General features: G+C 37.3%; 5 protein-coding genes across 8 annotated transcripts; 1 reads left to right on the forward strand and 4 right to left on the reverse strand.

Annotated features, from left to right (window-relative positions):
• The first annotated feature begins 2,466 nt into the window (after positions 1–2,466).
• Positions 2,467–3,765, forward strand: LOC116848526 (NADH dehydrogenase [ubiquinone] 1 alpha subcomplex subunit 7-like). Of its 2 annotated transcripts, XR_004378976.1 has the most exons (4): positions 2,467–2,667; positions 2,902–3,089; positions 3,277–3,422; positions 3,569–3,765. XR_004378976.1 is itself a non-coding variant. In XM_032824709.1 (3 exons), exons 1-3 carry the CDS (start codon positions 2,599–2,601, stop codon positions 3,332–3,334), a joined length of 315 nt encoding a protein of 104 aa, XP_032680600.1. In that variant the 5' UTR covers positions 2,467–2,598; the 3' UTR covers positions 3,335–3,457. The 2 variants fall into 2 exon arrangements, 1 of the variants encoding a protein (XP_032680600.1); XM_032824709.1 differs by lacking the exon at positions 3,569–3,765 and having other exon boundaries at positions 3,277–3,457.
• On the reverse strand, positions 3,612–14,442 carry LOC116848516 (phosphatidylinositol 4-kinase alpha). Of its 2 annotated transcripts, XM_032824686.1 has the most exons (23): positions 14,308–14,397; positions 13,356–13,749; positions 12,457–12,971; positions 12,064–12,379; positions 11,775–11,837; positions 10,927–11,181; positions 10,633–10,825; positions 10,362–10,572; positions 10,032–10,286; positions 9,573–9,925; positions 8,922–9,342; positions 8,648–8,755; positions 8,287–8,493; positions 7,873–8,149; positions 7,115–7,607; positions 6,901–7,036; positions 6,416–6,736; positions 6,038–6,325; positions 5,689–5,916; positions 5,204–5,550; positions 4,840–5,116; positions 4,351–4,757; positions 3,612–4,249 (listed from the first exon to the last, which is right to left on the reverse strand). In XM_032824686.1, exons 1-23 carry the CDS (start codon positions 14,395–14,397, stop codon positions 4,024–4,026), a joined length of 6,381 nt encoding a protein of 2,126 aa, XP_032680577.1. In that variant the 3' UTR covers positions 3,612–4,023. The 2 variants fall into 2 exon arrangements, with proteins under 2 accessions (XP_032680577.1, XP_032680579.1); XM_032824688.1 differs by lacking the exon at positions 11,775–11,837 and having other exon boundaries at positions 4,024–4,249; positions 14,308–14,442.
• A 707-nt stretch (positions 14,443–15,149) lies between these two features.
• Positions 15,150–17,517, reverse strand: LOC116848508 (zinc finger HIT domain-containing protein 2). The gene is made up of 5 exons (XM_032824665.1): positions 17,042–17,517; positions 16,574–16,847; positions 16,181–16,447; positions 15,762–15,965; positions 15,150–15,657 (listed from the first exon to the last, which is right to left on the reverse strand). Exons 1-5 carry the CDS (start codon positions 17,083–17,085, stop codon positions 15,325–15,327), a joined length of 1,122 nt encoding a protein of 373 aa, XP_032680556.1. The 5' UTR covers positions 17,086–17,517; the 3' UTR covers positions 15,150–15,324.
• A 1,229-nt stretch (positions 17,518–18,746) lies between these two features.
• Positions 18,747–20,406, reverse strand: LOC116848509. Of its 2 annotated transcripts, none has more exons than XM_032824667.1 (4): positions 20,033–20,406; positions 19,697–19,858; positions 19,227–19,353; positions 18,747–19,141 (listed from the first exon to the last, which is right to left on the reverse strand). In XM_032824667.1, exons 2-4 carry the CDS (start codon positions 19,815–19,817, stop codon positions 18,814–18,816), a joined length of 576 nt encoding a protein of 191 aa, XP_032680558.1. In that variant the 5' UTR covers positions 19,818–19,858; positions 20,033–20,406; the 3' UTR covers positions 18,747–18,813. The 2 variants fall into 2 exon arrangements, with proteins under 2 accessions (XP_032680558.1, XP_032680557.1); XM_032824666.1 differs by having other exon boundaries at positions 19,227–19,356; positions 20,033–20,404.
• A 2,545-nt stretch (positions 20,407–22,951) lies between these two features.
• Positions 22,952–26,230, reverse strand: LOC116848482 (peroxisomal targeting signal 1 receptor). Its single transcript, XM_032824607.1, has 8 exons — positions 25,951–26,230; positions 25,493–25,871; positions 24,923–25,253; positions 24,213–24,726; positions 23,972–24,143; positions 23,599–23,756; positions 23,350–23,520; positions 22,952–23,267 (listed from the first exon to the last, which is right to left on the reverse strand). Exons 2-8 carry the CDS (start codon positions 25,829–25,831, stop codon positions 23,213–23,215), a joined length of 1,740 nt encoding a protein of 579 aa, XP_032680498.1. The 5' UTR covers positions 25,832–25,871; positions 25,951–26,230; the 3' UTR covers positions 22,952–23,212.
• Between the last annotated feature and the right edge of the window lie 1,326 nt (positions 26,231–27,556).

Below are 27,556 nucleotides of genomic sequence, written 5' to 3' on the forward strand. Positions count from 1 at the left end.
AAATTTTTTTCAGGTGAAGCTTCGTTTTGGGCAAAGTCTTCTATCAGACGTGTCTGGTCTACCCAGGCCAAAGACTCATCGAGCGGACCGTTAAACATCCGGTAAAGGTGCACGTCTGGGGCTGTTTCTCAAAACAGGGATTTGGCACTTTACACATCTTTACACAAAATTTGGATGCTGCTAAAATGGTCCAAATATATGAGAGAGCTTTATTACCATCTGCCCAAAGGTGGTTTACGAGGAAAAATGAAAATTGGCTACTGCAAGAGGACAATGATCCGAAACATCGGAGTAGACTTTGTACTGCGTGGAAACAAGAAAATGACGTTGACGTACTGGATTGGCCTTCACAGTCGCCAGATGCAAATCCAATTGAAAATGTTTGGGCGCTTATAAAGTTTAAGCTCCGAGGAAAGAAAATATGGACCGTCAAGCAGTTAATTCGACAGATTCGATTTATATGGAGATCTTTGTCTGAAGATTATGCTGTAAAATTAGTAGAAAGTATGCCTCGGAGATGCCAGTCAATTATTGATAATGGAGGCGACTGGACAACTTATTAATAATAAAGCATCGCAGTCTATATCATGCATAATGTGTACAAATTTTTTCAATTTATGTATTATCCTAAGTTTTTGAGTTTTGCCGTACACGCTCTTATCAAACATACTGTACTTACGCTGATTATCGTATTGTATATTTGGAAATGGGGATCATTTCCGACTTCAATTCATCATTAATGCGGAGCCGGATGAGCAGTTCATTATTGGACAGTCTATTAATTAAATTAGTTAAAAGTAGCGATATCTACTTGCTATTTAACGTATGTTTATGTTCAAAATTCACATTTATGTAGAAATAATTAAATACAAGTTATACTATATTGAATATAAATTTGCAATGTTTACTAATTTATTAGTACGGGTCTAACAAAAAAGGTATAGCTGTAACGGGTCTAAAAAACATATTCCGCAAAAAGTGTAGTTTCAAAGTTTCCGTTACGAACCGCCACTGTTTTCAATCGAGGAACGAAATCGTAATACGTAATCCTCAACAACTCAACATCTTTATATTTTCAAGTAGTATAACAAGACGACAAGGTAGTGTTACGTCCCGGCGGGTTGCGGCCACGCTGCCGTGAAGAATAGCGCTCGAACCTCGTTCTGGATCGCGCGGCGGCGAGTTCGAATATTCGAATTACTTGTAATTGACCAATGGGCACTAGGGAGGAACACCGCACGTCGCGGTTTTGCTTAAAGCGTCTTCTACAATGGCAGTAGGAGTAGTAGTAAGAAATAAGCAGTAAGCAAATTGACCAATTCCATTCTTACGTTTCAAAAATAATCGATTGTGATTGGTCTATTTACTTACTGCTTATTTCTTACTATTACTCCTACTGCCATTGTAGAAGACGCTTAAGGGACGTCTACATTGGAAGTAAACAGTAAGAAGTAGGAAGTAAGAATAAGAAATTGACCAATCATAGTTAATTATTCTTCTCACATTCGACTGTGGTTGGTCAATTTCTTACTCTTACTTCCTACTTCTTGCTATTTACTTCCAATGTAGACGTCCCTTAAGGCATAGGAGGAAATGTGCTGTGTAAAGAGACGCTACATTGGAAGTAAGCAGTAAGAAGTAGAAAGTAAGAATAAGAAATTGACCAATTATAGTTGATTATTCTTCTCACATTCGACTGTGGTTGGTCAATTTCTTACTCTTACTTCCTACTTCTTGCTATTTACTTCCAATGTAGACGTCCCTTGACTGACTGCTACGCCGGTCACTACTCTACTGCTACTGAGCTTTTGTGATCGCGCCTTTAGGAGGAGGTCTGAATGATAGTGATGCCATCTGAGATGTCTTCCTTTTGAGAAAGAAAGGTTTCGTAGCTGGAGTGTCTCAGGTAAAGGATTATTTGGACAAAAATTATCACTGGCTGACAGCCAGTGGTCGGTCGGACGTGACAGTAGATAATTATTGGGAGCGGCGCACTTGGACACGGTGCATTTGGACACAGCCAATCACAGCACCGTGTGATTAGAGACATTTGTAGGGTCCCTTGGAACAGCGACTTGTGATTGGACTGTGTCCAATTGCCCCGTGTCCAACTGATATACACCCATAATTATTTATCTATTTGACATCTAAAAGTTATCTAAGGAGAGCAGAGTGTCGTAAAAACGTGGAGCGTCAAGAAGCTCAGTGATTTAAGCTAAGGATGGAGTCTCATGGCACGTATTTTCGCGTAATGGCTCTCGTAGACTAGCGCGATACGCAACGCGACACACAATATGCGACTAACGATATCCAATGAGCGTACTGATACTCCGGAAGAGCTGTACGCTAATTGGATATCGCGCGTCGCATATCGCATGTCGCGAGCCATAAGTGGGAACTCATCCCTATCTGCAAGCTTAAGTATATTGTAAATCAAGCCTAAAACTTAGTACAACTATTGTAGACTCGGTTTTAAGGATGTTTGTAGCCAAAACCTGACAGAGAACAACATCCAAATAGCGCAGTACATCAATACGTCTAAGCTTGCTACTTGTGAATCTAATTATTTCTCAATAAATCATAAAATTATTGATAGACATGCCGGGCACAGTAGAGCATCGCTCAGCTACATGGTTAATAAAAACTTTACGCAATATCGGCCGGGGAGTAAGTAAAGTATTTAATTACATAACCTTTTGTGCACTTAGATTTCTCTACTTATCGCGAATTGCATGATTTGTTTATCCTATAAACAATATCACAATATTACACAAGATTTTATTTGGTCATTTCATGTGATAAACATATTGAAGTGAAATTGGCTACATTTCTATAAATTTATAAAATAGTTTTAAACAACAAGTCGATAATGTGTGTTAAGTATTTATTTTCTTATTGCAGAGAAAAGTTGTGCTACCGCATAGATATGCTGATGAACAAGCTGAGCGTACTCAACCACCACCAAATGTACCAGGAGGTCCATATCATAAAACTTCTGAAATCTACTACTATACTCATGATGCTAGACGAGAAGTAAAACCACCATTAGTAATTAGCACAGCAAAAAAAATGCAGCAAATTAGTACAAAGTAAGTAGAATTACTTATAAAATTATTTTAAGATATTGAAATTTGCATTCTTATCCTTTAGTATTATTCTTGTTCTTTCTCAATTGTAAATATTTATCAGAATGATTTTTAAACAGTAAGTCTAACTAAAAACAAATACTTTGAAATATTTAGGCTACTATTATCATATATTTCTTTTATCTCTTAGAAGTGAACCCTCTGCAAAAACATTTGTAACTCCAGGAAAACTTTATAAATGGGATTAACACCAGAGTTAAATTAACAACAGTGGCTGTTATATTGCAAGTCGTTAGTGTAATATTGTTTAATGAAAAAACTGCTGTTTTAACCAATGTATGTAGAAAATAAATTAAACTATTTACTATAAATTGCCCACTTGTTCATCTTCTAAAATAATAGTCACACATAATATTACAAGAAAATATCACTAAGTCATCTTACGTTTTATAAAAAGAAACATCAACTTTTCTTTTTTTTAGAAAACATTCTGTGAGAAGAAAGGTTTTCAAATAAGCCACCTGCTTAAAGTAATTTAATTTAATCTTTAACCATTAACAGCGCATAAGTTAGTAAACAGGAATGTGTTCATATACAGATGTGCTGCATAAGGCAGGCACTTTGTATGTATATGTATATATAAGTAATTTCGTAGATAAATATAATACATTATTACATACATACAGAGCGAAACGCTTTCGTAAAATATACGTGGAGCTAAAAATAGTATTAACACCAACGCATTTGTACAGAGATTCACAGAGTGAAGCAGTATATTCGCTGCGATATCTAACAATGCGGTACCCGTACGCGTATCCAATCTACAACAATAATCGCAGCGTCTTTCGCATCACCAAATAACGATTACGAGGAAGAGGAGAGGAGAAGGCGGATGGACTGGTCATTAGGAAGGGAAAGTAGACTCTCCGGTAACAGTTTAATATGGGATTTGATTCTGATAATACTGTATCATGTCGTAAGTTTTCGTACGGAAATTGAGGTAGCTGTTACGTATTACATTGATCATGAAGATCGCCGCGTCCCGATCAGTAGCAGTCGGCACGAAACGACTGCGTAGAAGTTTAATGGTTTGCCCGCGGAAGCACGGCAATCCTGTGTCAAGCATCAGAGAGACGAGTGAAATAATTGCTTCTTGATACGGCCTATAAGATAGAACAGAACGAAGTTATCTCTTACAATATACAAGGTACAGCAACATGCTCCCTGCTGGTAACTTATGGATTTCTGAAATAAAAGCACTCACCTGACTGCGAGGAAAGCTTGCACACACAATTCCATGAACCAGCGAAACGGTGCGGCTTCCATCTTACCGCCCATTACAAGCACCATCTCGTCAGTCAGTTTGATGTCCGGCTCGAATCCCAGGTTACCACCGGGCGAGCTTTCAAACATGAAGCCGAAATCGATATGTATGATATGACCCTGCGTGTCAATCATGATATTTCCATTATGGCGATCCTTGATTTGTAGCAGGTAAGTAATAACACTGTACGCCGCCATAGACTTCACGAAGTTGCGGCGCACGTTCTGGAATTCTTTTGTCGTCTCGTCACCGTGTTGCGTGATGAAATACTGGTACATATCACTGTCGGTAGTACGGCCGAGCTGATCTCTTGATGTCGCGTGTGGTACACACTCTATCACGCCGCACTAGACAACACACGGATATAATTGAGTGACAATTCATTGACGGTATTCATTAGAAGGTGCTTATTAAAGATAAATGTCTCACCCCAGGTGCTGTGGCCACAACTCTATATGGAAACAGGAACAGATTTAGTCCGACCTTTTGGAAAACGTTCTTGAAAATGCTGATCACTTGCAGAGCTAGCATATCTTGTCTGACATCGTCGCCGACCTTAAAGATAGCAGCCTGCCAAGTCTGTTCGTCTGCTTCCCTCTTGCTTTCAACCTTTCCGTTGGTAGACACCGCTAGCGCGATATTCTCCAGTTCGTTTATGCCGTATCTTTGCACCTTGAAGCGTGCTAGGAAAGGCGCCTTAGCAGCGCTGAAGATATAAAATAGTGATACTTCATCATATAACCACTTATCAATAAGTAGTTACGTTGTTAAATTGTCCATTTAAGACACATACCTCTGCATGGGTGTACCGCTCTTGTAATCTATGTCGATGACCATTGCCTCAGGGTTCGACGGTAAATAACAACCGGGCTGTACTTTCACTCTCGCCAAAGCTTCCAAGCATGCAGCCTTGCGTTCCGGCCCTTTGGGATACGGTCGGATTTCACCTGAGATATTGGTGATCTTGTCAAAGAAATCGAATTCCCTATCGTAAAACTGTTTCGCCGGGCCGGACAGTGCATTCAGAATATTTTTCGACAATGAATCCAGAATGTCGTACAATAGGGGATCTCGGACTTGCTTCTCATCGTCCATGTACATATTTGTATGCATATTCCAGATCAGTTGATGCGCCACTACCTAAAAGAAAATTAGAAGAATTTAATATTCCATTCAGCTTTATTGTATCTTAAAAATCTTATTATATAACTGTAAAAATCTTATTATATAACTATACTATAAATCTTAACTTCACTTTAACTGTAAATCTTACTATACCTGCGACCGTTTAGCAATCTTCTTGATAAATTCAATGACGTAACCCATGGTATCGTGACGGACGGCTTGAACTAATTGAGGTATATAGAAGAGTACAGCGTCGGCGGGATAACTGTCCAACACTTGTACCGCATATTGCGCCGAGATAGGATGATGTGGGAATTGTCGTGAAAAGTATGCCAGCGCTTGAATCGGAGACACTCTTGCCCATATCAACATATAAACTAACTGAAATTTTAATTAATAATTTTACAAAAATTATGAATTAACGTCCTAACGTAAATTTGATCATCGTTCTAGCGCTAACTGATATACAAGTATTGTTATCTGACTGATGACGACGTCTTACTTCAGGTACATCGTTGAGTAGAGTATCCGTCGTGACGAGATACTGTAATGCTTCCGATACATGCATTACAGGCACGGGTTTAAGGCGCACCAAGCCGCAAATCTCCTTGATAATAACCTCGGAGTTCTTTAATCGCACTGGCAAGAATATCGCCAAGACAGGACTGATTTCCCACGCAAGTCGCGTGTACTCACGCCAACGGTCATTCATCGCTTTGGCGCGCCAGTCCGCGATACTTCCTTCCCCTTGCAGTGCGAGTTCTGGTCTACCGCCGGGATTACGCCAAACCTTAACGCGATTGCGACGATCAGAGATAGATTTTCCTCAGACGACGATAGGATAATTTTTCTATGCATATATAATTTATCAGATACTCACCAGTAACATCTCAATCTCAACCGCCAACAATTCGAGGATCAAATTTCTCTTCTTTATGTAATCTTTCACAAAAACACTGGCGTTTACGACCCGTTTGCTGCGATTGCTGCGTTTATCTAATGTATTACTGCTAGTCGACATCGGCATGGTGTTCATCCACACGTTGCTGGACGACTTGGAATACTCGTTCGGCGTCGGAGCTAATGAGCCAATCGTTTCACTAGGGACGATCATCGCCGTTGTACAACTTTGGGAAGTCACTATCTCAAACTCGTTATCCGCTCCTGTCATCATTAAGTACTTCTTGTCGCTATGCATCACCTATCAAAAATATAGAAGATAATTGGAACAGTTATGTGATGAATATAGTGAACAGATATTAGTATTGAGTGACTTTGTCATAAAAATACAAACGAATGACCATAAAATGTATAAATTAATTTTACACAAAAGTTCAACTTATGAAGCGATGCAGTCCACTTTACCTGCCAAAATCGTATCAGCGTAACTATATCCTCACCCAGCTGGTCGATCTCTTGAGTCGGCAACTGACGTTCCCGGCAGAAGTAATCCAAGCAATTGGAATACACGCGTTCTCGCAAGACATTCTTGCTCAACGTCCTATAAAAGCGTGTTCCGTTAATTTTGATCTTATTCATTGTTCTGGGTTATTTACGATAGAAAAACGAGACTTATTACCTCGGCAGAACGTCACCCTGCAGTAACACCAAGCCACATGAGAGCAGCTTGAAGCGCACGCCGACCGCGGCGACGTGTCGATTAATTCCAGGTTCCTCACCCGACGCGCCGACGGTCATGGGTAACGAACGGTGCAACAACATGGCGATCATATCGACAGTCTCCTGACAACAATACTTGGCTGTCTCTATGAGCTCCACAACGAACGTCACCCAGATGTCGTGCGGCTTTATGTGAGGCGGATTCGGGCCCAACTTGCAACCCTCGTAGACAGCGAGAGGGCTGACCTCCTCTTCGTTCGGGGCGAACAGACCCATTCGCTTATCGACGGTGTACTGCCAAGCGAGCAACATCTCCTGCAGGAAACGCAACTTCAAGTCAGGCCGTACGGTGAGGATCCACTGCCAGCACTCAACTGCCGTGGTCATGACCGCAGTCGTGAATAATTCTATTTGCGAACATGCCACCGTATGTAACAGTCGCCTATGTATCCCTGCAAGTACAAATAAAACATTAATGAGATCTGTGTAGTATGAAGCCTCAACAGTTCGGCAATTACATTTTCGTTGTGTAAGTAATCTTATTCAATTTCAACCAACCTTATTGATTTTTTGTTTCATCAATATTTTAAATTTATATTTCATTGCACAATAACGTCTCTCTAATTACAATGTAGATTGAGCAAACGAATCAATCTACCATATTCGATATAAAAGACAAAACTTAAGATTACTGTCTTGATAAAAATTCATACATACCAGGCATAGATATTAACAGAGCAGTAGCGCGCCAAAGAGCTCCACGATGAGCGGCATCGTTGCAATCCTGACAAGCGCGACGAACAGCCTCGATCAATCTGTCGACAACTTTGTCTCTGCTTTCTTCAAGCGACATCTCTGTCGTCGGTGACTCGGTACGCGCGAGAGCGAGCATGCCCGCTACTTCGCCAGCATGCCATGATCTTGTAGACATCATTGACAGAAGCCATGAGCTCGCGCCTTTAGGACCGCGTGGTCTTTTATCCAAAGAATTCGTCTGTAAAATACATTGCTGCATTAATTCAATCAACGAGTAGTTTTCATTGAATAAAAAAAGACCAAAAAAAAGATTATTAATAGATCTTAGAATTTAAAGCTGGGATATGTGTAATATACTTAAAAGTCGCTACATACGTTTGCTGGTGCCACTGTGGGAATTGCAGTGTCCACAAATTCGAGGACTGAATCGATGGCCAACGATAAGCCAGAGTGATGCCACATTCCAGAAGATGGTATTTGGTTGATGTATTCTTGTAAATGCGATCTAGTAGCTTGCGGCGCCCATTTCATAGCCTCCTGTACTATGCCTTTACATCTCGCAGTGAAATCCTTCACGATAATCTGCAATTAAAACGATGTGTTATCGTAGAACATATCTCTATTTTAAGGGGAAAACCCGAATGACAGCAGAAACGCTTCGAAAATAGACATTTGTCGGCCCTTATTCTGATTTCTCTTTTTTGAGGAATATAAAATATAACCAAACAATTCATACCTCTCTTGCTTCAATGGTATTCATTAGTTCAATGCTATACGGTGTGCTAGGTATCCTTAAACTGGGACTCTCCTCGTTCGGATCAAGTTGTAAAGAATACGATAAAATCTGCAACATGCAAATATATAAAAATTAGTTTGATAAACTATCAAAGAAGTGACATGCCAGGACAAGCACTCGATTAAATCGAGACACCGGGCGTATAAAGTATAAGATAAAATATAGTATAATATACTTGTAATAATACCTATAAGATAAAATAAGTATAATATACCTGTAATATATCCAACATACTCCAAAGAACTTTACAGTTCCACAACAGATGTGGGAAAGCGTCTACCAAACCACTGAGGTACTTGTCGGCCACTCGTCTAATCTGCTTGTGCACGTGATTGAAACGCACCAGCAGAAACTGCGCATGATTCTCGAGTTCCCGCTCGCGTTGTTCGTCCTTCGGTTTACGCTGCATCACATCCTTGAACTTCGCGAAGACCGAGTCCGCTACACAGCAAATGCATTGCCACATACCACTCTTATCTTTCTGAAGGTCCGTGTCACACAAGTACTCCATTATCGGCTGTAAACTGGGCTCAGGACTGTTAGCCACCCGCAATGTTTCTGACCAGTAGACGGACAACAGATAGGTGCACTGCGCAAATTGCAGCTTAGTCACGTAAGCTGATATATCGTTTGTACTGAAAGAACAAAAAAAATTTTAATAGATTTTATACAAAGTTGAAGTAAAATTATACATTTTGACACAGAAACACAACGTTGACGATTTTTCTCGTAATTAGAAAGTAAGATATATTTTATGTTCTGATTCTGATATATACAAAATATGTATGTAAGCGAATATAAGATGTCTTTTGGACAATTAGTATAGAGATTAATCGAAACTAAATATGAAAAACAATGCTCGTACCGGGTACTGATTTTTAATACTTGACTGCGCAGCTCCTGCAATTCATTCAAAGAGACACTGTCGTTGCGCACCGCTGACGTATACTGCAATTCTCGCATCTCAAGGCGAGCACTGGTCTGGGAGATGAGGTAGGGTGATTTGACGGCAATCTCTTTGACGCCTTCATACCATTCAGAAGGCCACAATCTCGACGGATGATCGGCAGCGAAACCCATTATAACGCAATACAACCAAAAATCCTTAAACAACTTCAAAAGTCGCTTTTGCGGATGTCTGATCGGCGGTAGACGTCGCACCAGTATGGCGATGACGGGAATAAGTACTCCCAAATTTCCGGCACTGCTCGCTGCTTTCTATTCCACACACAAACGCATCGCACAAAATGATATTTCTTTCATAGTTACTTTCCGCGTTAGGTTTTAGACAGCAAAAGAGAGTTGCATCGTAAGGTGATCTTACCGTCGCAGCGATACTGTTTGGCATCTTATCGCTGGCGCGTTTACCCTCGAGTCCTAACTGCACGAACAATTCTAGAAGATGCAACAGCAAATCGTCTAGTTCAGACTCGCCTTGCAAATTCGCCGCTATGTTCGCCAACGCATTCGTAACTGCTTTGGAGACGTGACAATATTGCTTGCGGTCGTCATTTGCAGCGTATGTAGCCGTACTCGAACCCAACGACATGGAGAACATTTGCATTATCCCCTCATAAATCTGCGCAATAAAAAGCTTGTCAGCGATTGCGTGAAACATCGTGTAAGCGTTGTAAGCGACTCAGATATTACCGACCTTTGGCTCACATTTGGCGATGATCATGCAACCTAATTGATCTACTATGAGAAAGTCCAGGTCGCTGGGAGTACGGCAGAAGAGCTGCTGGAAAAATGGAAAGATCGTGCGCATAGTTTTCGGCGTGTTTTTCAGCGCAACAGCTACATGACCTAACATGATCACGATGTTCTTTGAAATAACTTCGCTGTTCGACTTCTCATCGCCCTCGCTGAAACCGACAGGAAATTTCAATTCACACACGCATGTAATGCTTTTCGTTGGAACATACCTGTCGCATATATCCGCGGTGAATAATCTGTTGGAGACACTTGCTACGAGCGCTGGCACGCAATCCGGATTCACCGAGTGTGCAGCTTCCAAGGCAATGCAGAGATTGCCAATAGCTGCGTCGCGAAGTTTCTCAAACGCTGTCTGCACCGATGACGTCGTCTGCTTCGTATCGCTGATTTCCTTTCCTTGAACTATTCAAATGCGTATACAGTTAGCACATGTGTGTTAAATGATCATTTTATAAATAATATTAAATAATATATGATACGTTTAAAAAAATGATGGAGTTTACCGAGTACTTTGAACTGATGCTCTTTCATGGTACGTTCGCTGTGCTGCTGATGTAATTTCAGAAGTATTGGCGACGGCACAACGAGAAAATCTCGCAGATAGTATATCGATGTGCTTGCTATGTTGGGAAACTTCTGCGCTAATTTTCCCAATCCCTCGAGACAAACCATGAGTAACGGCATGTGTGCAAGCACCAACTTGGGTCCATGATTGGAATTAATTTTCTCGACAAGACGTCCGCACAAACTGTCCGCACCTAAAAACCAATATATAAACAATTAACAGATGCAACAGATACGTAAGTATTCGAATATATAAATCGTAGTGTAGTGATGTTATAGGTTGTTATTTAAACACGACAATTATTTTTTTCGGATCTGTAAATTTATACAGATTAAACCATGAATGTATAATCCTTTGATCGATAAATAAACTTATGTCACGTTAAATAAATGTCTCATATAATAATTGTTATAAATTAAGGTGTAAAAAATATCAAAAAAATATCAATAAGAAAGATTTATATAACAATTATATACAACAATTATATTAATGTAATAATTATATAATTTCCAGGTTTCTTTAGAATAAAATATGTAAATCGTAAGATTAATAATAGAAGATTTAAGTTAGTAAAAGATTAATAATTACTATTGACAATGAGTTAAGTTAAAGTTTTAGATTAATAGTTTATTTGTTTTGTCAACCCTTAAAATCAATCAAACACATTGCAAGAATGAACGGTCAGCGATAAGCAAGGCAACATTTCTATTAGCAGTTACTGGAAATGAATAGGTTAACAAGAGAGCAACACACAGGTAAAAGTAACACACGGGAAAATCGGCATACCCTTGCCGATCAGCATTGAACTGATATCTGCAAACAGCGCAGACAAATCATATTCTCCGGATACTGGAAAAATAACGTGATAGCTTTACAACCTGTGCCTAAGCGCGGTCGATGAAAACATCAATTTTTCGTTAACCATGCACTTAGAGTTACGAGTACATTCGCGAAACTTCTCCACAATATACACATTATTACTCTTACAAAAGTACGATATCTATAATTTTAGTAGAAAATAGCTAGCGATTCTTTTCGTTTTCTTATTTTCTCGTCAATGAACAGATGGGCTCACCTGTTTCATCACCGATTGCCCAAACCAGCAGGTCAACGCACGCAGAGTTAGCCATGACGTTCACTTTGAAGCGATTCACGGTTCGGAAATTCGTATCGATGTCTTCGCGCTCGCTCGCGTCATGCTGCCGCGACTGCAGCTCTGTTTGACCCGACAGAAACAGACCCTTGACGAATTCCTGCACGTCCCTTGTGAACGGAGCCGGTAAGTCGCGTTGATTTTGCAGCAACTCGCGTAACAATGCCACCATCACCAAATTCATCGTCTCACTAAATGTACGATATGGAAAGATATGCACTTGACCAGAGCTGTAAACCTGCAATAATTACATTAGGATGATGAATTTTCAAGCAGAGAATAAATAACGGAACTAATTGATGCGACGAAACTTACTTGCTGCGCTTCTTCGTCTAAAAACGTCAGAATCTCCTTAGTGAGTAACTTTTTGGCTAAAGCTAACACACTCTGCAGGTGCACTACGGTAAATTGCATACCGGCTCTTCTCTCAGGACTCTCGTTACAGCGCATCTGCGGGAACTGATTGAAACTCGATCCATAGCGACTGAAGAAGTACGTCGTCGGATCGTACGGTACAGACAGGGAAGATTGCAACGACGGCCTCTTGCCGCAATGGTAGTCGTGGTTGTCGTAAACCGACAGCAGCTGGGACGTATTGTCGATACAAGAATTAAAATTGCCGCTCAGCGAACGCGGGATGATCGGCCTAAAGTTTGAAAAGCTGTGCTGCTTCTTGTCGGGCATTGAACGGCTCTCCGTATTGGTTGCTGGCGACGGAGTTTCCCGTCGTGGAAAGATACGACAAAGTAACGGTGGATCCGTACATGCGAAACGACCCATCGAGCGTGCCAATCCAATCAGTACTGGGACCAGACATTTGCATAATGATACTGAAAACAGATATAGTATTAGGAACAGATTGTAAGTCAAATATAAGCTGTGACAAACAGTTCAGAAAATTATTACTTGAGTGTCATTTTATTAAAAAAAAAATTGTAGTTTCTTATAGTTCTTATTATATATAAGAATGTTAACTGTAATGATATCCACTATATTTTTGTACTAGTTACACTGATTGGACAGAAAATAGTTTTAGATACAATTAATTTTTAAATCGCAATAAAATTCTCGAAAACGTTCTTTTTTTTAATCTATAGATCCCTTTCATTTTTTAAAATAAAATTATATCTTTTCCTTTTATCCACAGTTCTATATTATTATAAAAAGGATCAAAATATATGAACAATTACAAGATCATTTCTGTTGGTACTTACTCTTTGCCTGCAAACCTCTATTACTGTTCTGATCCTTGTATCCACGTATGAGATTGGTCAGAACTGCGAGTATCTCAACTTGTGTCGAGATGATCTCTTCTCGTGCTGGCTCGCACCTGGCTGCCACATCGCTTAATAGTGTATTTAAGCAGAAGCTGAAGCGCTCCGCAACTGGAACTCTCTCGGTAAGTGAACATCTCACCTCATCCCTCCAGACTGCTTTTGGAAGACCACGTAATAATCTCAATAGATAGGGCAAAATTCGATCTCTGTGTTGTAGGCCAGACTCCAGAAAATAAATCCCTAATGCAATAGTTGCATCCTGGCCTCTTTGGTCCAGACGGTACACACCCTGAGCTGAGTCTTGTGGACATAACTTGTACAATTTGACTACCTGCAATCAAATATGAAAAGTCATTAGTTTCATGTTGGTGAAAATTTTATATTAGCCTCATATATAGTCTAATTATATGTCAATCTCTTTTATAGTCATGTTACAACTGCAAGGAAAGAATAGAGTTCTAGAAAGTTTTATAATATATTGCAATATTTTGAAAATAACTTTTTTTCTTTATTATGCAAATTCAATATCACTGAATGTAAATTCTCAAATATTATATTTCTGCACTATAAGATACAAAACATGTAATTCCTGTTTTCCTAGATTCTCCTTCAAGCAGTTATGATGTAGTGAGTTGAGAATTCTTTATGTGACACTGGTGTTAATTAATATGTGTCAAGGATAATTATATAATCATACAATGATAAATCTGGAAGTGTCATAGTGCCCTTTGGATTATATCATAACATGACAGGTCAAGATAACAGCTGACGTTTCCTAGGTTTAATCCCAATACGCAAAATCAGCATCGATATAAAGTGACAACCGTCGAGGGATCGTCGAGAAAATAATGCTCAATTTGAAAGATCGTTCTGAAAAATGATAGCTTACTTTCTCCCATGGCGTAGGCTTGATAGCGGCTAGACATCTGGCCAATTGTTGGACAGCATTCGAGAAGAACAACTTCTCGTCCGCCATCATTTTTCCCCACTGACCGCTGCTACGTCATGTCACTCGCAATTGTTATCGATCGTTATCGTTGTCTGCTAAAATGTGTTCCTAAGTCACGAGAAAAATACCTAGCCTTGTACAGGCCACGGAGTGGTGTATGCATAAGAATATGCACTAAAAATTAACCAATCCTGGGCTAGATTTCAAAATCTTAGGCCGGTAATCATATCCGATCTTTATTTAAGATCATCTTAAGTACTGTCTTAAGATGTCATGAACCAATCACAGAGCCGTATTCGCATCTTAAGACATTATTTAGGGCCGATTGTTCCAACCTCTTGGTAAGTTTTACAGATAAATCATGTGTCTGTTTCTGTCCAATTTGAAGAAAAAAACGAAGACAGACGTATGATTTAATTGTCAGGTAGTTTACCAAGGGTGTATATCAGTTGGACACGGGGCAATTGGACACAGTCCAATCACAAGTCGCTGTTCCAAGGGACCCTACAAATGTCTCTAATCACACGGTGCTGTGATTGGCTGTGTCCAAATGCACCGTGTCCAAGTGCACCGCTCCCCTATTTTTAAGCTTTAATTTCCCGTTCGAATTTTTAAAATGCATTAATTTTTGACAAAGTTACGATTTTTTGAAAAAAAAATATTTTTCACGTTTTTATTTGTTTATATAAATAATTGTTTAAACAAATGAAAAAATCAGGAATATATCGATTGATCCTTAAAGTAGGATGGTTAATAAGGTAACATAAATTTTTTCAGATTTTTTAGAACACTTTAATGTACTTTTTTAAGCATCGGACACGAGATACACGTTTAAGATGCCAGAAAAGACGTTACACAGTAAGGGTTAATGGAGAATATACTTAATAGTAAGAAAAAATATTTACAGATTATAAAACCTATGAATGATATCTAGACATATTTTCCTACTTTTAGTTTTTAATAACAAACAATACTTTGTAGTTCTGCCTCATGGCTTTTCACCCATGATAAATAGTACTCTAATTTTTTTAAACATAGAAGTATAGTTTTCTTTGACAAAGTTACGTCAAGATTGAATTTTTGCACAAATTTTCTTGTAAATTCTTGATTGTTGGTTGTATCTTTAGGGGTTGAAATTTCTTTCTTGGCTGCTGTTAATAATCTATGCAATTCTGAAAGAGCTGCAGATGTGTAAACAGTTTTCACTTCAGGAGCTGGCCCTTGCAAGATGGAAGCTCCAGCTTCTCTTAACGCTGTTAATGTTTGATTATCTCGTGGTAACCAGTCAATCTACAAGTTTATTAGTAATTATAATATTAATATATATATATATTTACATATTTTGTTATGTGTAACATATGTTATTGTAAGCAACATAATATGTATAAACTTACGCTTGTAACATTTTCTATAATTGATTGAATTGCTGATTCTGCATCGTTAAACACCTTATTCTCCTTCATGTTCATACATATAGTTAAAAAGATATTGGCAGCATCGTCAGCACAATCAAGATAATCTCCATTGTAATAAAGAGCTACATATGCATAGGCATATATCACATTTATCATATTAAAATATACACAGGGAGATGCTTTCTAAAAACAAATAATAGTTTACTTAATAAAATTTCATCATTCTAAGGGCCAATTGTTCCAACTTCTTGGTAAGTTGCCTGACAGTTAAATCATGTCTATCTCTGTCCGATTTTAAAAAAACAAAAAGACATATGATACAACTGTCAGGTAGCTTACCAAGAAGTTGGAACAATCAGCCCTAAGTGCATTTACTCATTTGTATCATCAAACTTTACCTGAAGTTCATTAAATAATGATACATCTATTAGAACAGGATACTTCAAGTCACTATAAGCATTTGTAGTATCTTCGTCAATGGATTGAATTAATTTCTTTTTCACACATTGAGTCCACCATGGGGTCCACTTGGGCAATAATTTTTCTGCTTCTCCATTCTTCATAAGTGCTTCAAACTCTTGCCTCTCAGTATTAGATAAAGCTGACCACAGCTCATTAGGATCATCAAGATTAACATTCTGTAATCTGACTTCTAAATCAGGAAGCTGTAAAATATATCCAAGGATAAATATGTGTATACCCGATGATACATAATAAATATCATAAATGTGTATACTTGATACACAATAAATAATGCATTTTTAATTCTTAAAGATATCAGTCTTATTTACTTCCTGCTCATCGTCCGAATCTAAAGGAGAATCTTCATCAATATTCTCCCCTAAAATATCATCTTCCAAATCCTCCTCATATACTCTCTTAAGGATCTCTTCCATCTTCTGCCTAACAGCAGGATCATTTTCTTGAGATTTTAGCTCATCCTCGACACACTGTTTGTAAAAACTCTCAGAGCAATCTGTATGAGCATTTGATTTGTAACATTGGATTCCACAGTAGCCTATGCCACAACGTGGACAAGTATACAAACGCACATGTTTGTTACATCTAAAAATTTATTTTAATTAACAAATTTAAAACATACGTTGTTAAATAAGAAATAAATTCTAAGATTTGTAATATGAATATGCAATTTAAATATAGTAGTAGCAAAATTATACTTGAAATTTGAATGGAACATAACCTAAATCACACTTTACAGATTATAATTCAGTTAAATATATGCACAGAACTCTACTTACAATTCACAAATATTAATAGTTGAACTTGTGCTTGGACATTCCATCACTTTAAATGTCTTAATGATATCCTGTTGTGACAAAAAATACACAAACCTGTTTGTGACTGTTGTCACCTGTTGTGACAAGAAAATTTTAATCTCTATGTTTAAACTATTACGTCTTAAGTTTATGCTCTTTATAGTAGTATGAATTATTTTTAATTGCGTTGCAATTCGGTTATTATTAACAACCGAAGGCTTGCCTGAGTGTGTTTATTTTTCGAGGTTAAAATTACCACTTTTGAATCGAATGAACTGCTTAGGTTTGTTGCGTTGCCTGCAATTTCTACACTTTTACACCTAACGCCCGACTGAACCTCTCTTCGAAAAAAGAACTCTCATTGGATTTCATTCATCACGTTTGGTGTGCAACAGGCATTAAGTGCAAAAGTGTCAAAAGTCCAAGCAACGCGAACAAATCTCTTGTGAATAGTACTTTAGCTACTGCATCTCTCTCTCTCTCTAAGTGCAAATTCATGTAGCGAATAAATCGCTGCGATTGAAGGTCACGTGGTCATTCGCTATTCGCTAGCGAGTAATCGCTGTTCGCTGAAATTTTTTAGCTTTTAGCGAATATTCGCTAAGATAATGATCGAGTTTTTTAATTCATCGATGGATCTATCGATGAATTAAAAACTCGCTCAATCACTGTTGACATCTCAACAATATCGGGAGGGTCCCGATTGCCGACAGTACGATTGACCACAAATTGTAATGATTGGTACGATCTGATAATTAACTAGATAATTCTTATCATCGATTGGTTTGTGTGCAATCGTACTGTAGGTAATCGGGACGCTCCCAACACATCTATAAGTTCTCTAATATAATAATGCTTAAATATGTCTGCTCTAACTATAAATATTAAATTTTCAAATTGACTTGCAGATATGCGTATATAATTATGAAATCTTAAGTCTTCTAGAAGAAGTTTAGGTAGCACAGCATGAAAAAATCCATGCCCTTTTCTATCTTGGAAAATAGGTGCTACCCAATATTTCTTCCTCGAATATCTTTTTTTATCGCGGTTCAAATAAAATGTTTTATTACATCTGCCACATTCATTTAATATAGCACTTTCAAATTTATCCCTTCGATCACTTATTCGTTCTTACAGAATTCGCTTAAAAGTAAAAACTTCACTTCTTTGGAGGACTATAAAAATCACTTTGAGCAATTTATTACCAAAGATGAAAAGTTCTCAAGGGATGGAATCATAAGACTACCACAAAGATAATAAATGGTAGTAGGACAAAATGGTGCATATATATGTGGTTAAATATTTATACATATAGTTATTGCATATTTACGCAATAGTCTGGAATTTCAGTAAAAAAAAGCTTACAAGCTTTTGTTACAAATTTACAATTTTCACAAAGTAATTCCATCTTTGAATACATATATATATATATATATATATATATACACTGTGTAAAATTAAAGATGTTACAAGTTATTATGTTGATAGTTAAACAATCAAAATGTTCTTGAATTTATTTTAATAACTCTACATCTCAAAAAACTAACTTCATCAATTTTAATGTTACTTCCAATATTAAATGATTAATAGAAAACAAATATTTTATATTTTTCTTAATTTTAAAACCAATAACCTTTAACATTTTCAATTTTACACCTCGTGTATATATATACATACTCATCATACATATATACACATAAATATATTATATTAATTTACATATGCAAAATAATTGTAAGTGTAGAAAATATATCCTATGGTTGTTCAATTAGAGTGCCATTTTTTAATTTCTTATATTTAAATTCTGGTTCCGGTCGCTTACTGGTCCAAGCTTTTGTATCTAATTTACTTAATATATATTCTGGATCGACAGCAGCCTCCCGGAATTTCGATATTGCATCATCGTCTTCTACAAGTTCATGGCATCTTTTGTGCTTCTTAGATTTTTTTTCATTAGCTGTATGCACTTCTGTGATACATAGAAAATTTTTCGATGAACTTAAAAGCTTTATTCCTGATTTTTTGTTCCTCTTTTGTTGTTCTACGCAATCAGTAGACTTGTGCTGTTTTAAAATAATAACTCTGAAAAAAGTTATTTAGAAAATGATAAATGTTGAAGATATTTATCTTATTATCTTAGATTATTAAGATAAACCTTATCACATACTTATCTAACATTTCATCTAGCTTCTTGGCGACAAAATTCTGGAATGTAGTAGTCACATTAAAATTTGCAAACTGGTCCTCCTGTTTCAAGTTTGTTCTCAAGGACTTTGATTTATTGATTCCCTGTTCTTCTAAAACCATAAAAAAATAATTACTAATTATAAAATTAATATAGAGAAGACAACCAATACATATATATCTATATTTCATATTAATATTACATCTCACTCATATAAGTTTGAATGTTAACAAAATTTATTACATTTTAATAGGAATTGTAGACAAGCTACATATATTTACTGAGTTTCTTTTTGTATGAATATGTTTGAACCAAACTTAGATAAATAACATTTTAAAGATTATAGCTTTTGATTACTCAAATATCACAAAATAATTTTTCGTTTTACTTTCTTTGAAGCACTTAGGATTATATGTAAATTTAAAAAATAGTACAAAGTTGAATTTACTTACTAGAGAGAGATATTAATTGGGGTTTTTCTGTGTTATAAAGATTGTCACTTAAAAATTGTTGATCAACTGCTTCCTTAAGAGCATTCGTGGATATTTCGTCTTCCGAACTTGATGTATCCATTTGTTTATTGATTTTCTTATTGTTAATATTGATAACAGTATCTGCAATTAAAAAAATACTTAATACATATTCTGCAAATAGATTTTAACATCAGGACTAATTGAACTTTATTATATTTAGCCTAATCATTTTTATATAAATTATGTATAATGATTTGTCTATTACAACTACTTAAAATCATTATCATTATTTGGTATAAACAATATCATAACAACCTGTATTATTAGGTTTGTTCTTTTCAATTGAACTAGTGCTGCACTAGAACTGCACTGCTTCGGAATTGGAACTGGCGAGTACAGCAAAAGTTCATAGGTTCAGACATGCCAGATAGGATGGAAAAGAACGCCATAGTGCAGGAAATAACATGGCGCAACATATAATTTTAGATGCAAATAATTCTTCAGATGAAGAATTTACTGTACTTGCATTAATGTATGTATCTCAATTTCCCGTAGAACCTATCTGGGATATTGCCACATTCATTCCTTTTAATTTCTGCAATATTCATCTCTTCCATCTTCATAGATCTGTTCTTTTCACCTGAACTACTTGCACTGGTACAGTAACTTTTACCTTTGCACTGCACTGCACTGCTTGCACTAGCTCCAGACTCATGGCTCCTGCACACAGGACGCGGTAAAGGGACGTCTACATTGGAAGTAAGCAGTAAGAAGTAGAAAGTAAGAATAAGAAATTGACCAATCATAGTTGATTATTCTTCTCACATTCGACTGTGGTTGGTCAATTTCTTACTGCGGGACGCGGGCGGTACTATGACGCGTCGATTGTCTCGCGCTTGCGGCAAGATGTTGACGCTTGGATCTTTAATTTCGGTCGCGCGCCGAGATCCGTTACTCGAGGAGTAAATACGGCTTCGAATGCATAAAGGGACGTCTACATTGGAAGTAAATAGCAAGAAGTAGGAAGTAAGAGTAAGAAATTGACCAACCACAGTTGAATGTGAGAAGAATAATCAACTATGATTGGTCAATTTCTTATTTTTACTTCCTACTTCTTACTGTTTACTTCCAATGTAGACGTCCCTTTACGCGACAGCGAGCCGGGATGCGTCGGAGTTTGGTAGAGCGGTCGAGGGGAGCGGTGCACTTGGACACGGTGCATTTGGACACAGCCAATCACAGCACCATGTGATTAGAGACATTTGTAGGGTCCCTTGGAACAGCGACTTGTGATTGGACTGTGTCCAATTGCCCCGTGTCCAGCTGATATACACCCGCGGTCGAGCGCTGTAACGGTGTGCCACGGAGATTAGTTCTCCGGGGTGACAGCGCAGTTTCACGGATATCGACGCTCTGTATGAGACGGAGCAGTAACAACGATGTGGACTTTACGTGTCCGATAATCTATATCGCTGTCGACTTTACGAATTTGGCGAATCGACACAGATGTCGGCTCTAGGAATTCGACGAGTCGACGGAGCGGTAATCAGGATATAGACTTTACGAATCCAACAAGTCTACGCGGATGTCGACTCTACGAATCCAATAAGTCGACGGAGCGGTATCGAGGAATGTCGACTTTACGAATCCAATAAGTCGATGGAGCGGTACTCGAGGATGTAGACTTTACGAATCCAATAAGTCTACGCGGAGGTCGACTTTACGAATCCAATAAGTCGACGGGACGGTAGTCGAGGATGTAGACTTTACGAATCCAATAAGTCTACGCGGATGTCGACTTTACTAATCCAATAAGTCGACGGAGCGGTATCGAGGAATGTCGACTTTACGAATCCAATAAGTCGACGGAGTGGTAACGAGGACGGTCTAAGATGCGATGTTCTAGATAGCGGTGTTCGCGAGGAGCTGCTGCTGTCAGAGTCTTAGCTTTGCTCAGCGGAGTGCCTCGGAAGACTGCTCTCTTCTGAGGTTTTCGCGCTGTCTTTTATATTCATTTTAGTCTGATATAATGTTGTGATATTCGCGGTCGGTCGGCGGTGTTTACATCTGTTTGTCGCGGGTTTTGTTTTCGTAACGAGCCGTTTAGGATAGTCGGTTTAACGCTCGTGGTTCGTTCGTGGTTCGTTCGTTCTTTCTATCGTGGAAGGATCGTTACAATTTCAATCAGATGCTAAGAGCTCACTGAGCGCTCAGTGAGCAATTGTAGTACTGGATGCAGCCATTGGCCGCGTTCAGTAGAACAAGTGATCAGTAAGCGCTCAGTGAGCTCTTGCATCTGATTGGAGTATAGTTGGAGATCTAAAAGAATATGCCAAATCATATACAAGAGCTCCCTGAGCGCTTACTGATCACTTGTTCTACTGAACGCGGCCATTGACAGATGACATTTCAACGTATATTTAAAAACAAACTGTACGAAGATGGTTGGTTTGTGTTTAATGTTAATTGTTAATGTACGCGTTAATGTTTAACGTTATTTAAAAGATGGATAACTAAAACTAGTATTTTTAGCAGAAATCGAGCGTAAAAAACCATCTGCATCAATTTGATTACGTCAGCCGGCTCAATTGAGCCACACGAATTCAGTGAAGTTAATCTATTTCCGCGATTTACCCGCGATCTACTCAGAAAAAAATGAGAAAAGCGATCTATTTCTGAAGTGAATAGTGATGAGCGATAAAAAATTGATAGTCTACAATATCAAGCGCAAAAGATCATGAAGGCAATGCGACAAAACGCCAAAAAGCACTTTGAAAGCAGAGCCTTACCTGAGTAAGGTCATGTTTTCAATTTGGTGAGATTAGAAAAGTGTTGTTTTACAAACTTTTTCCAAAGAATAGAACGATCAATTTAAATGTGTATTGTGTGATCAACTGGATAAATTAAACGCAGTTATCCATGAGAAACGTCCAGAATTATTGAATCGCAAAAACGCTCTCTTTCACCACAATACCAAGCCATACATAACTTTGCGAATCTGGTAAAAATGACTGGAGTTGGGCTGGAATGTCTTACCATATCCTTCATATTCATCAGACCTTACCCCTTCAAATTATCACTTGTTTCCTTGAATGGACTTCCTTCACTTCTAAGAAAGCTATCAAACAACACTTGATAGTTTTTCACCGAGAAAATAGAATGTCCTTTGAATGAGGAATTATAAAACTGCCAGAGAGATGGCAAAAAATAGAGGATCACATAATGATCAATACATTATTGACTAATTATTGTATTCTATAAAACATCATCTTTCATTTGCAGATAAAAAACTGCACAAGAATTATTGGCCAACCCAATACATTTTTACAGATTTAATTAACATGTTGGAAATATATATAAAATATGTCAGAATTCGCGCGCCATTAACCATCCATATATTCTACCCGTATTTATGGCAAAAAATACGATTATTTCTTTTCCAGATTATCTATACCTAAAGTATTTGCATATTACCATGTAAACTTATAAATGCATTTATGTGTGTGGATTCCATACAATTTCAAATTCCTTATTTAATTTTTGTAAATCTCTGAAAAAGAAAGTGTATGTATTTTAGTTTTCACGCATACATTTCAATTTATATTAAGGTGAAAGATAACATAAAATGTTACCTATTATCTACAGATTCCATCAAATGAACTTTGTCCATTAATGCTATTACTAATCTTAAAGTTGACCATATCGTTCTTGACATATTTACTTCAGAAGCTACAGGTTTACCTTCTGTGTCTCTTCCTGAGGCTTGCTGATTTAAGGCTATCAGAAGATGTTCAGCTGCTTGTCTGTAACATAATTTTATTAATTATTAAATATGATTATTTTTATTCCAACATAAGAAATATAGAAATTCATACACTCACGCATGTGCTCCAAGATTAATGCAAGATATGCCGAGGTTGTAACGTGCTCTGATGAATCCAGGCGATAATTCTAAGGCACGTCGATACGCATCTATAGCTTCTGCCGATCGTTGCCCATTAGCCAGAGTAGCGCCCCATCTATTCCACAATCCAGGATCCTTTCGGAAATACATATTCAATTTAAGTCATTAATACAAAACTTTCTTTACAGGGCTGCTATTTCGTTACCGTGGTTCCGACAGTTATCGAATCGGTAAGCGTTGTTGCGCTTTTATATCGTGGGAAAACTGTGCAACGATGCCTACCGATTCGACAACTGTCGGTACGTGGGAACGGAATAGTAATACCCCTGGAAGGAAGAGATTGCATTTACCTCGGGACGCACCGCTAACGCTGCTTGAAAGCAATCCGCAGCTTTTTCATACTCGCTCATCAAAGTTAATAGTACACCTAGCCCACATTGTACGTCCGGGTCAATTTCACCGTGGGGATTCATTCTCGCGGCTTTGATATACAATTGTTGAACTTCTCTCCGTAGTGCATTACTATAAAAATAAATATTTGATAAGTTAAAAAAAACTTCCTATTATAAATATTATCTTCTCTCAACTCACTCTAACAATATGCTAGGTGAACGTGGATGTCGTTCAGATATTCCCGAACCTTCTATAACCAAGTGTTCATATTTCACGTTTTTCAATAGCCATTCCTTCAATGTAATGCAAGCTTGCCTTTGCTGACATTCATTTGTATAACAAACTGCTAGTGCCATGAGAGCAGCACCATGCATTGGATCTAAATCCAGACAACGCTTTAAGGCAGGAATGGCAAAATGATCTTGCTCATTTTCAGCCTGTGCTCTGCCAAGAAGATACCAAGCTTCAGAATTATTTTCTTCCTGTTGAACAGCTACTTCAAAACAAAGCACAGCACCTGGCAAATCTCCCACTTTTAATCGTCTCTTGCCTTCCTCTAACGCATTTGGCAAATCTTTCATAGGATTTGTTTGTTGAAATTCATACACCTCAGAAACGGGATCATTTGATACGCCAAATGGGTAGAAATCAGTGCTATCTAATTTTTCCCATTGTTTTTCTAACTCTTCCCAGCTATTGTAATCAGTGTCTTCTAGAATATATATTATTTTTTTATTATTTGCTTATTATTAATTTATTAATTAATATGTATTTTATATTAATTATAATACATTTTACTTAAACATGATTCAGGAGAATATGAGGAAACATCATAGTTTATGTGAAGTGTTTATGAAACAAATATCATATAATACATATTGTTAAAGGAAAAAACTATAAATACATACTTGATAAAGTATCATCTTTTATAAATTCATTTGTCCATGAACCTGCAGCTTCTAATTCTTCCTCCACTTTGTTCAAGATAGTATCATCATCACGAAAGCAAGCAAGGTGTCTTTTTTGTTGGTTTATATCATATTCTTTCATGAATTCAAAAATTTCTGGCTGTGATTCTAAGTATTCTCTCTTATAATCTTCTGAAAGTTGAAACTGTTCTGAATCACTACTTGTTGCAATATTCTGTTTCATATCTATATTCTGCTTTATGTATTCTTCTTCCCATTCTGGTCCAAAGCCAATTTCAGGATGACTTTTAGTCAAATGCATGTCCTTGTTCTAAGCAATTCACCAAACATGATAATACATTAATGATGACAAATAATGCATTAAAAACCTATTAATAATATCAAAAATATTTTTATAAAACTGTTTTGTAAAAAACTAATTTATAGTTTTATTCTATATATTATATAAATTATACTAATAATTAGAAATATTTAACAATCAGATGTTTCATGCTGAAAATGAATATTTCCTACATGTATTATAGCAATGTTGATGTTTTATTAAATTACCATGTTCTTAGAATCTGTATATTCAATTATCCAATTATTGTTTGAATTACTTGATTCTATGATACTTCCAGATGTTACCATAGGACAAGAAATACTTTGTTCAATGCTCCTCATTTCTTGCAATAAATTGTTCATTTTAAATGTTTGTGGGCAAACTGATTCTTCTAGGAATTCTTTAACTAACTGATCTCCAGTTACTGGTTGATGCAGGTTTGGTGGCCCAAGTAACTGCTGAATACCTTCTTCCTTGAATCCATGATTATTGACATAGTGTGATGCCAAACCTAACAACGAGCTGGAATTTCCACAATCTCCTTCCACAAGATCACGGAATGCCATTTTTTGTACCTGATTTACTATTGACTTCTTTTACAAGGATCTAAAATGCATTATTTTAGTGTTCCTTTAAATATTATATAGTTATTTATGTTTGTTTAATTTCATCATTAGACACTCACTCAGTACAGACACGTAGTCATTTAACTCTGAATAACTAAAAATATAAAAACTTATCGTTGATCGGTAGTTAATCGATTGACTTTCTCAGAGCTGATTCTTGCAATCGGCGCAAAAGTAAAATAATTATAATATTATATTGTGACACTTGTTCTTCCAATATTGAGAGGAAAGAACAAGTTAATCTTTGATCTTCGTGTCTAAACTAGACCTGACAGTTGCGTATACGGATCCGAAGAACTGACTCGGCAAGATTGCGGAACAGACCGTAGATTTGCGCTTTTGAAGTAATAAAAGCCTTCAAGCCCATTCTACAATTGCGTGAACGTGGTGTAAGTGGTTGTATGTGATTACGACAACCAATCAGAGTAAAGCAATCAGTAAATAAAACATTCGGATTGGTTGACTCTTACGATCACGACTCGCTTACGCAATTGTAGAATGGGCTTCACACACACTTTCCGTAACAGTAACCGTAAGACGTAACGTAAGAATTGACCAATCACGTTGAGAATCGTCGAAACATAAGGTCGCCATTTTTGTGAATATTCTATCGTAATTGGTCAATTCTTACGTTACGTCTTACTTTACGGAAAGTGTGTGTGAAGGCCTTAAGGATCGTAGTACACAAAAAAACTTAAGCAGTAAAGGGACGTCTACATTGAAAGTAAATAGCAAGAAGTAGGAAGCAAGAATAAGAAATTGACCAACCACAGTCGAATGTGAGAAGAATAATCAACTATGATTGGTCAATTTCTTATTCTTACTTCCTACTTCTTACTGCTTACTTCCAATGTAGACGTCCCTTTAGACGTAATGCCCATTCTACAATTGCGTAAGCGTTGTCGTGACGTAAAAGTCAACCAATCCGATTGTTTTATTTACTGATTGCTTTACTCTGATTGGTTGTCGTAATCACATACAACCACTTACAACCACCTTCACGCAATTGTAGAATGGGCTTAAGAAGTAAGCAAATTGACCAATCACAGTAGTTGATTTTTTAGCCATAAGAAGAATCAATGACTGTGATTGGTCAATTTGCTTACTGCTTACGTTTTACTGCTTAAGTTTTTCTATGTGCTACCAGCTTAAGTCCCGATCTACGATAGATGTAGCAAGCTTTAAGCCGTAAGAAATTAACCAGTCACAATTGATTATTCCTCTATAATTCCACTGTGATTGGTCAAATTCTTAAGGCTTAAAGCTTACTACACCTATTGTAAATCGGGACTAATGGAGGATTCACATCGATATCCGACGTACGACGTCTAATAGGAGAACAGCTTTCCAATGGAGAATTGAATTCTCTATTAGAAAGTTGTTCTTTTATTGGATATCGGACCTCGTACGTCGGACATCGGACGCAGTGTGAATCCTGCATAACAATAAAGATGCAAACCCATGCAGCAGAATAGCGGAGCGCGGAATAAGAGTGGAACATTTGTATGTACTTGACCGGAAAAAAAACTCCGGTTGGAAAACTATTCTTTTAAATCGTTTGTATTTCATATGAAGAGTTTTGAAGCGTAATTGAAAAGATTTGTGAGTCATTCTATTACTTGTAATTAATTGTTCTTTTTTGGACCATGTATTTAGCCGGAAATA

The sequence above is a fragment of the Odontomachus brunneus genome, unplaced genomic scaffold (assembly GCF_010583005.1).
Source record: "Odontomachus brunneus isolate Ranch 3 - 2012 unplaced genomic scaffold, Obru_v1 Obru_scaffold_096, whole genome shotgun sequence".
Lineage (NCBI taxonomy): Eukaryota > Metazoa > Arthropoda > Insecta > Hymenoptera > Formicidae > Odontomachus > Odontomachus brunneus.

Bases quoted from the DNA above. Each gene is read 5' to 3' on its own strand.
- LOC116848526 (XM_032824709.1), top strand. From the start codon at position 2,599: ATGCCGGGCACAGTAGAGCATCGCTCAGCTACATGGTTAATAAAAACT. The intron at 2,668-2,901 runs GTAAGTAAAGTA...TTCTTATTGCAG, and splicing joins TACGCAATATCGGCCGGGGA to AGAAAAGTTGTGCTACCGCA. The intron at 3,090-3,276 runs GTAAGTAGAATT...TTTATCTCTTAG, and splicing joins ATGCAGCAAATTAGTACAAA to AAGTGAACCCTCTGCAAAAA.
- LOC116848516 (XM_032824686.1), bottom strand. From the start codon at position 14,397: ATGATGGCGGACGAGAAGTTGTTCTTCTCGAATGCTGTCCAACAATTG. The intron at 13,750-14,307 runs GTAAGCTATCAT...ATTTGATTGCAG, and splicing joins AGCCTACGCCATGGGAGAAA to GTAGTCAAATTGTACAAGTT. The intron at 9,926-10,031 runs GTAAGATCACCT...TGTGTGGAATAG, and splicing joins CAAACAGTATCGCTGCGACG to AAAGCAGCGAGCAGTGCCGG.
- LOC116848508 (XM_032824665.1), bottom strand. From the start codon at position 17,085: ATGGAATGTCCAAGCACAAGTTCAACTATTAATATTTGTGAATT. The intron at 16,448-16,573 runs GTAAATAAGACT...TATATTTTACAG, and splicing joins ATTCGGACGATGAGCAGGAA to CTTCCTGATTTAGAAGTCAG. The intron at 15,658-15,761 runs GTAAGTTTATAC...ATAAACTTGTAG, and splicing joins TTATAGAAAATGTTACAAGC to ATTGACTGGTTACCACGAGA.
- LOC116848509 (XM_032824666.1), bottom strand. From the start codon at position 19,817: ATGGATACATCAAGTTCGGAAGACGAAATATCCACGAATGCTCTTAAG. The intron at 19,357-19,696 runs GTAAGTAAATTC...TTATGGTTTTAG, and splicing joins CCAATTAATATCTCTCTCTA to AAGAACAGGGAATCAATAAA. The intron at 19,142-19,226 runs GTATGTGATAAG...AACTTTTTTCAG, and splicing joins CTAGATGAAATGTTAGATAA to AGTTATTATTTTAAAACAGC.
- LOC116848482 (XM_032824607.1), bottom strand. From the start codon at position 25,831: ATGGCATTCCGTGATCTTGTGGAAGGAGATTGTGGAAATTCCAGCTCG. The intron at 24,727-24,922 runs GTATGTATTTAT...TATATATTCTAG, and splicing joins AAAAGATGATACTTTATCAA to AAGACACTGATTACAATAGC. The intron at 23,268-23,349 runs GTAACATTTTAT...TTTCTTTTTCAG, and splicing joins ATGGAATCTGTAGATAATAG to AGATTTACAAAAATTAAATA.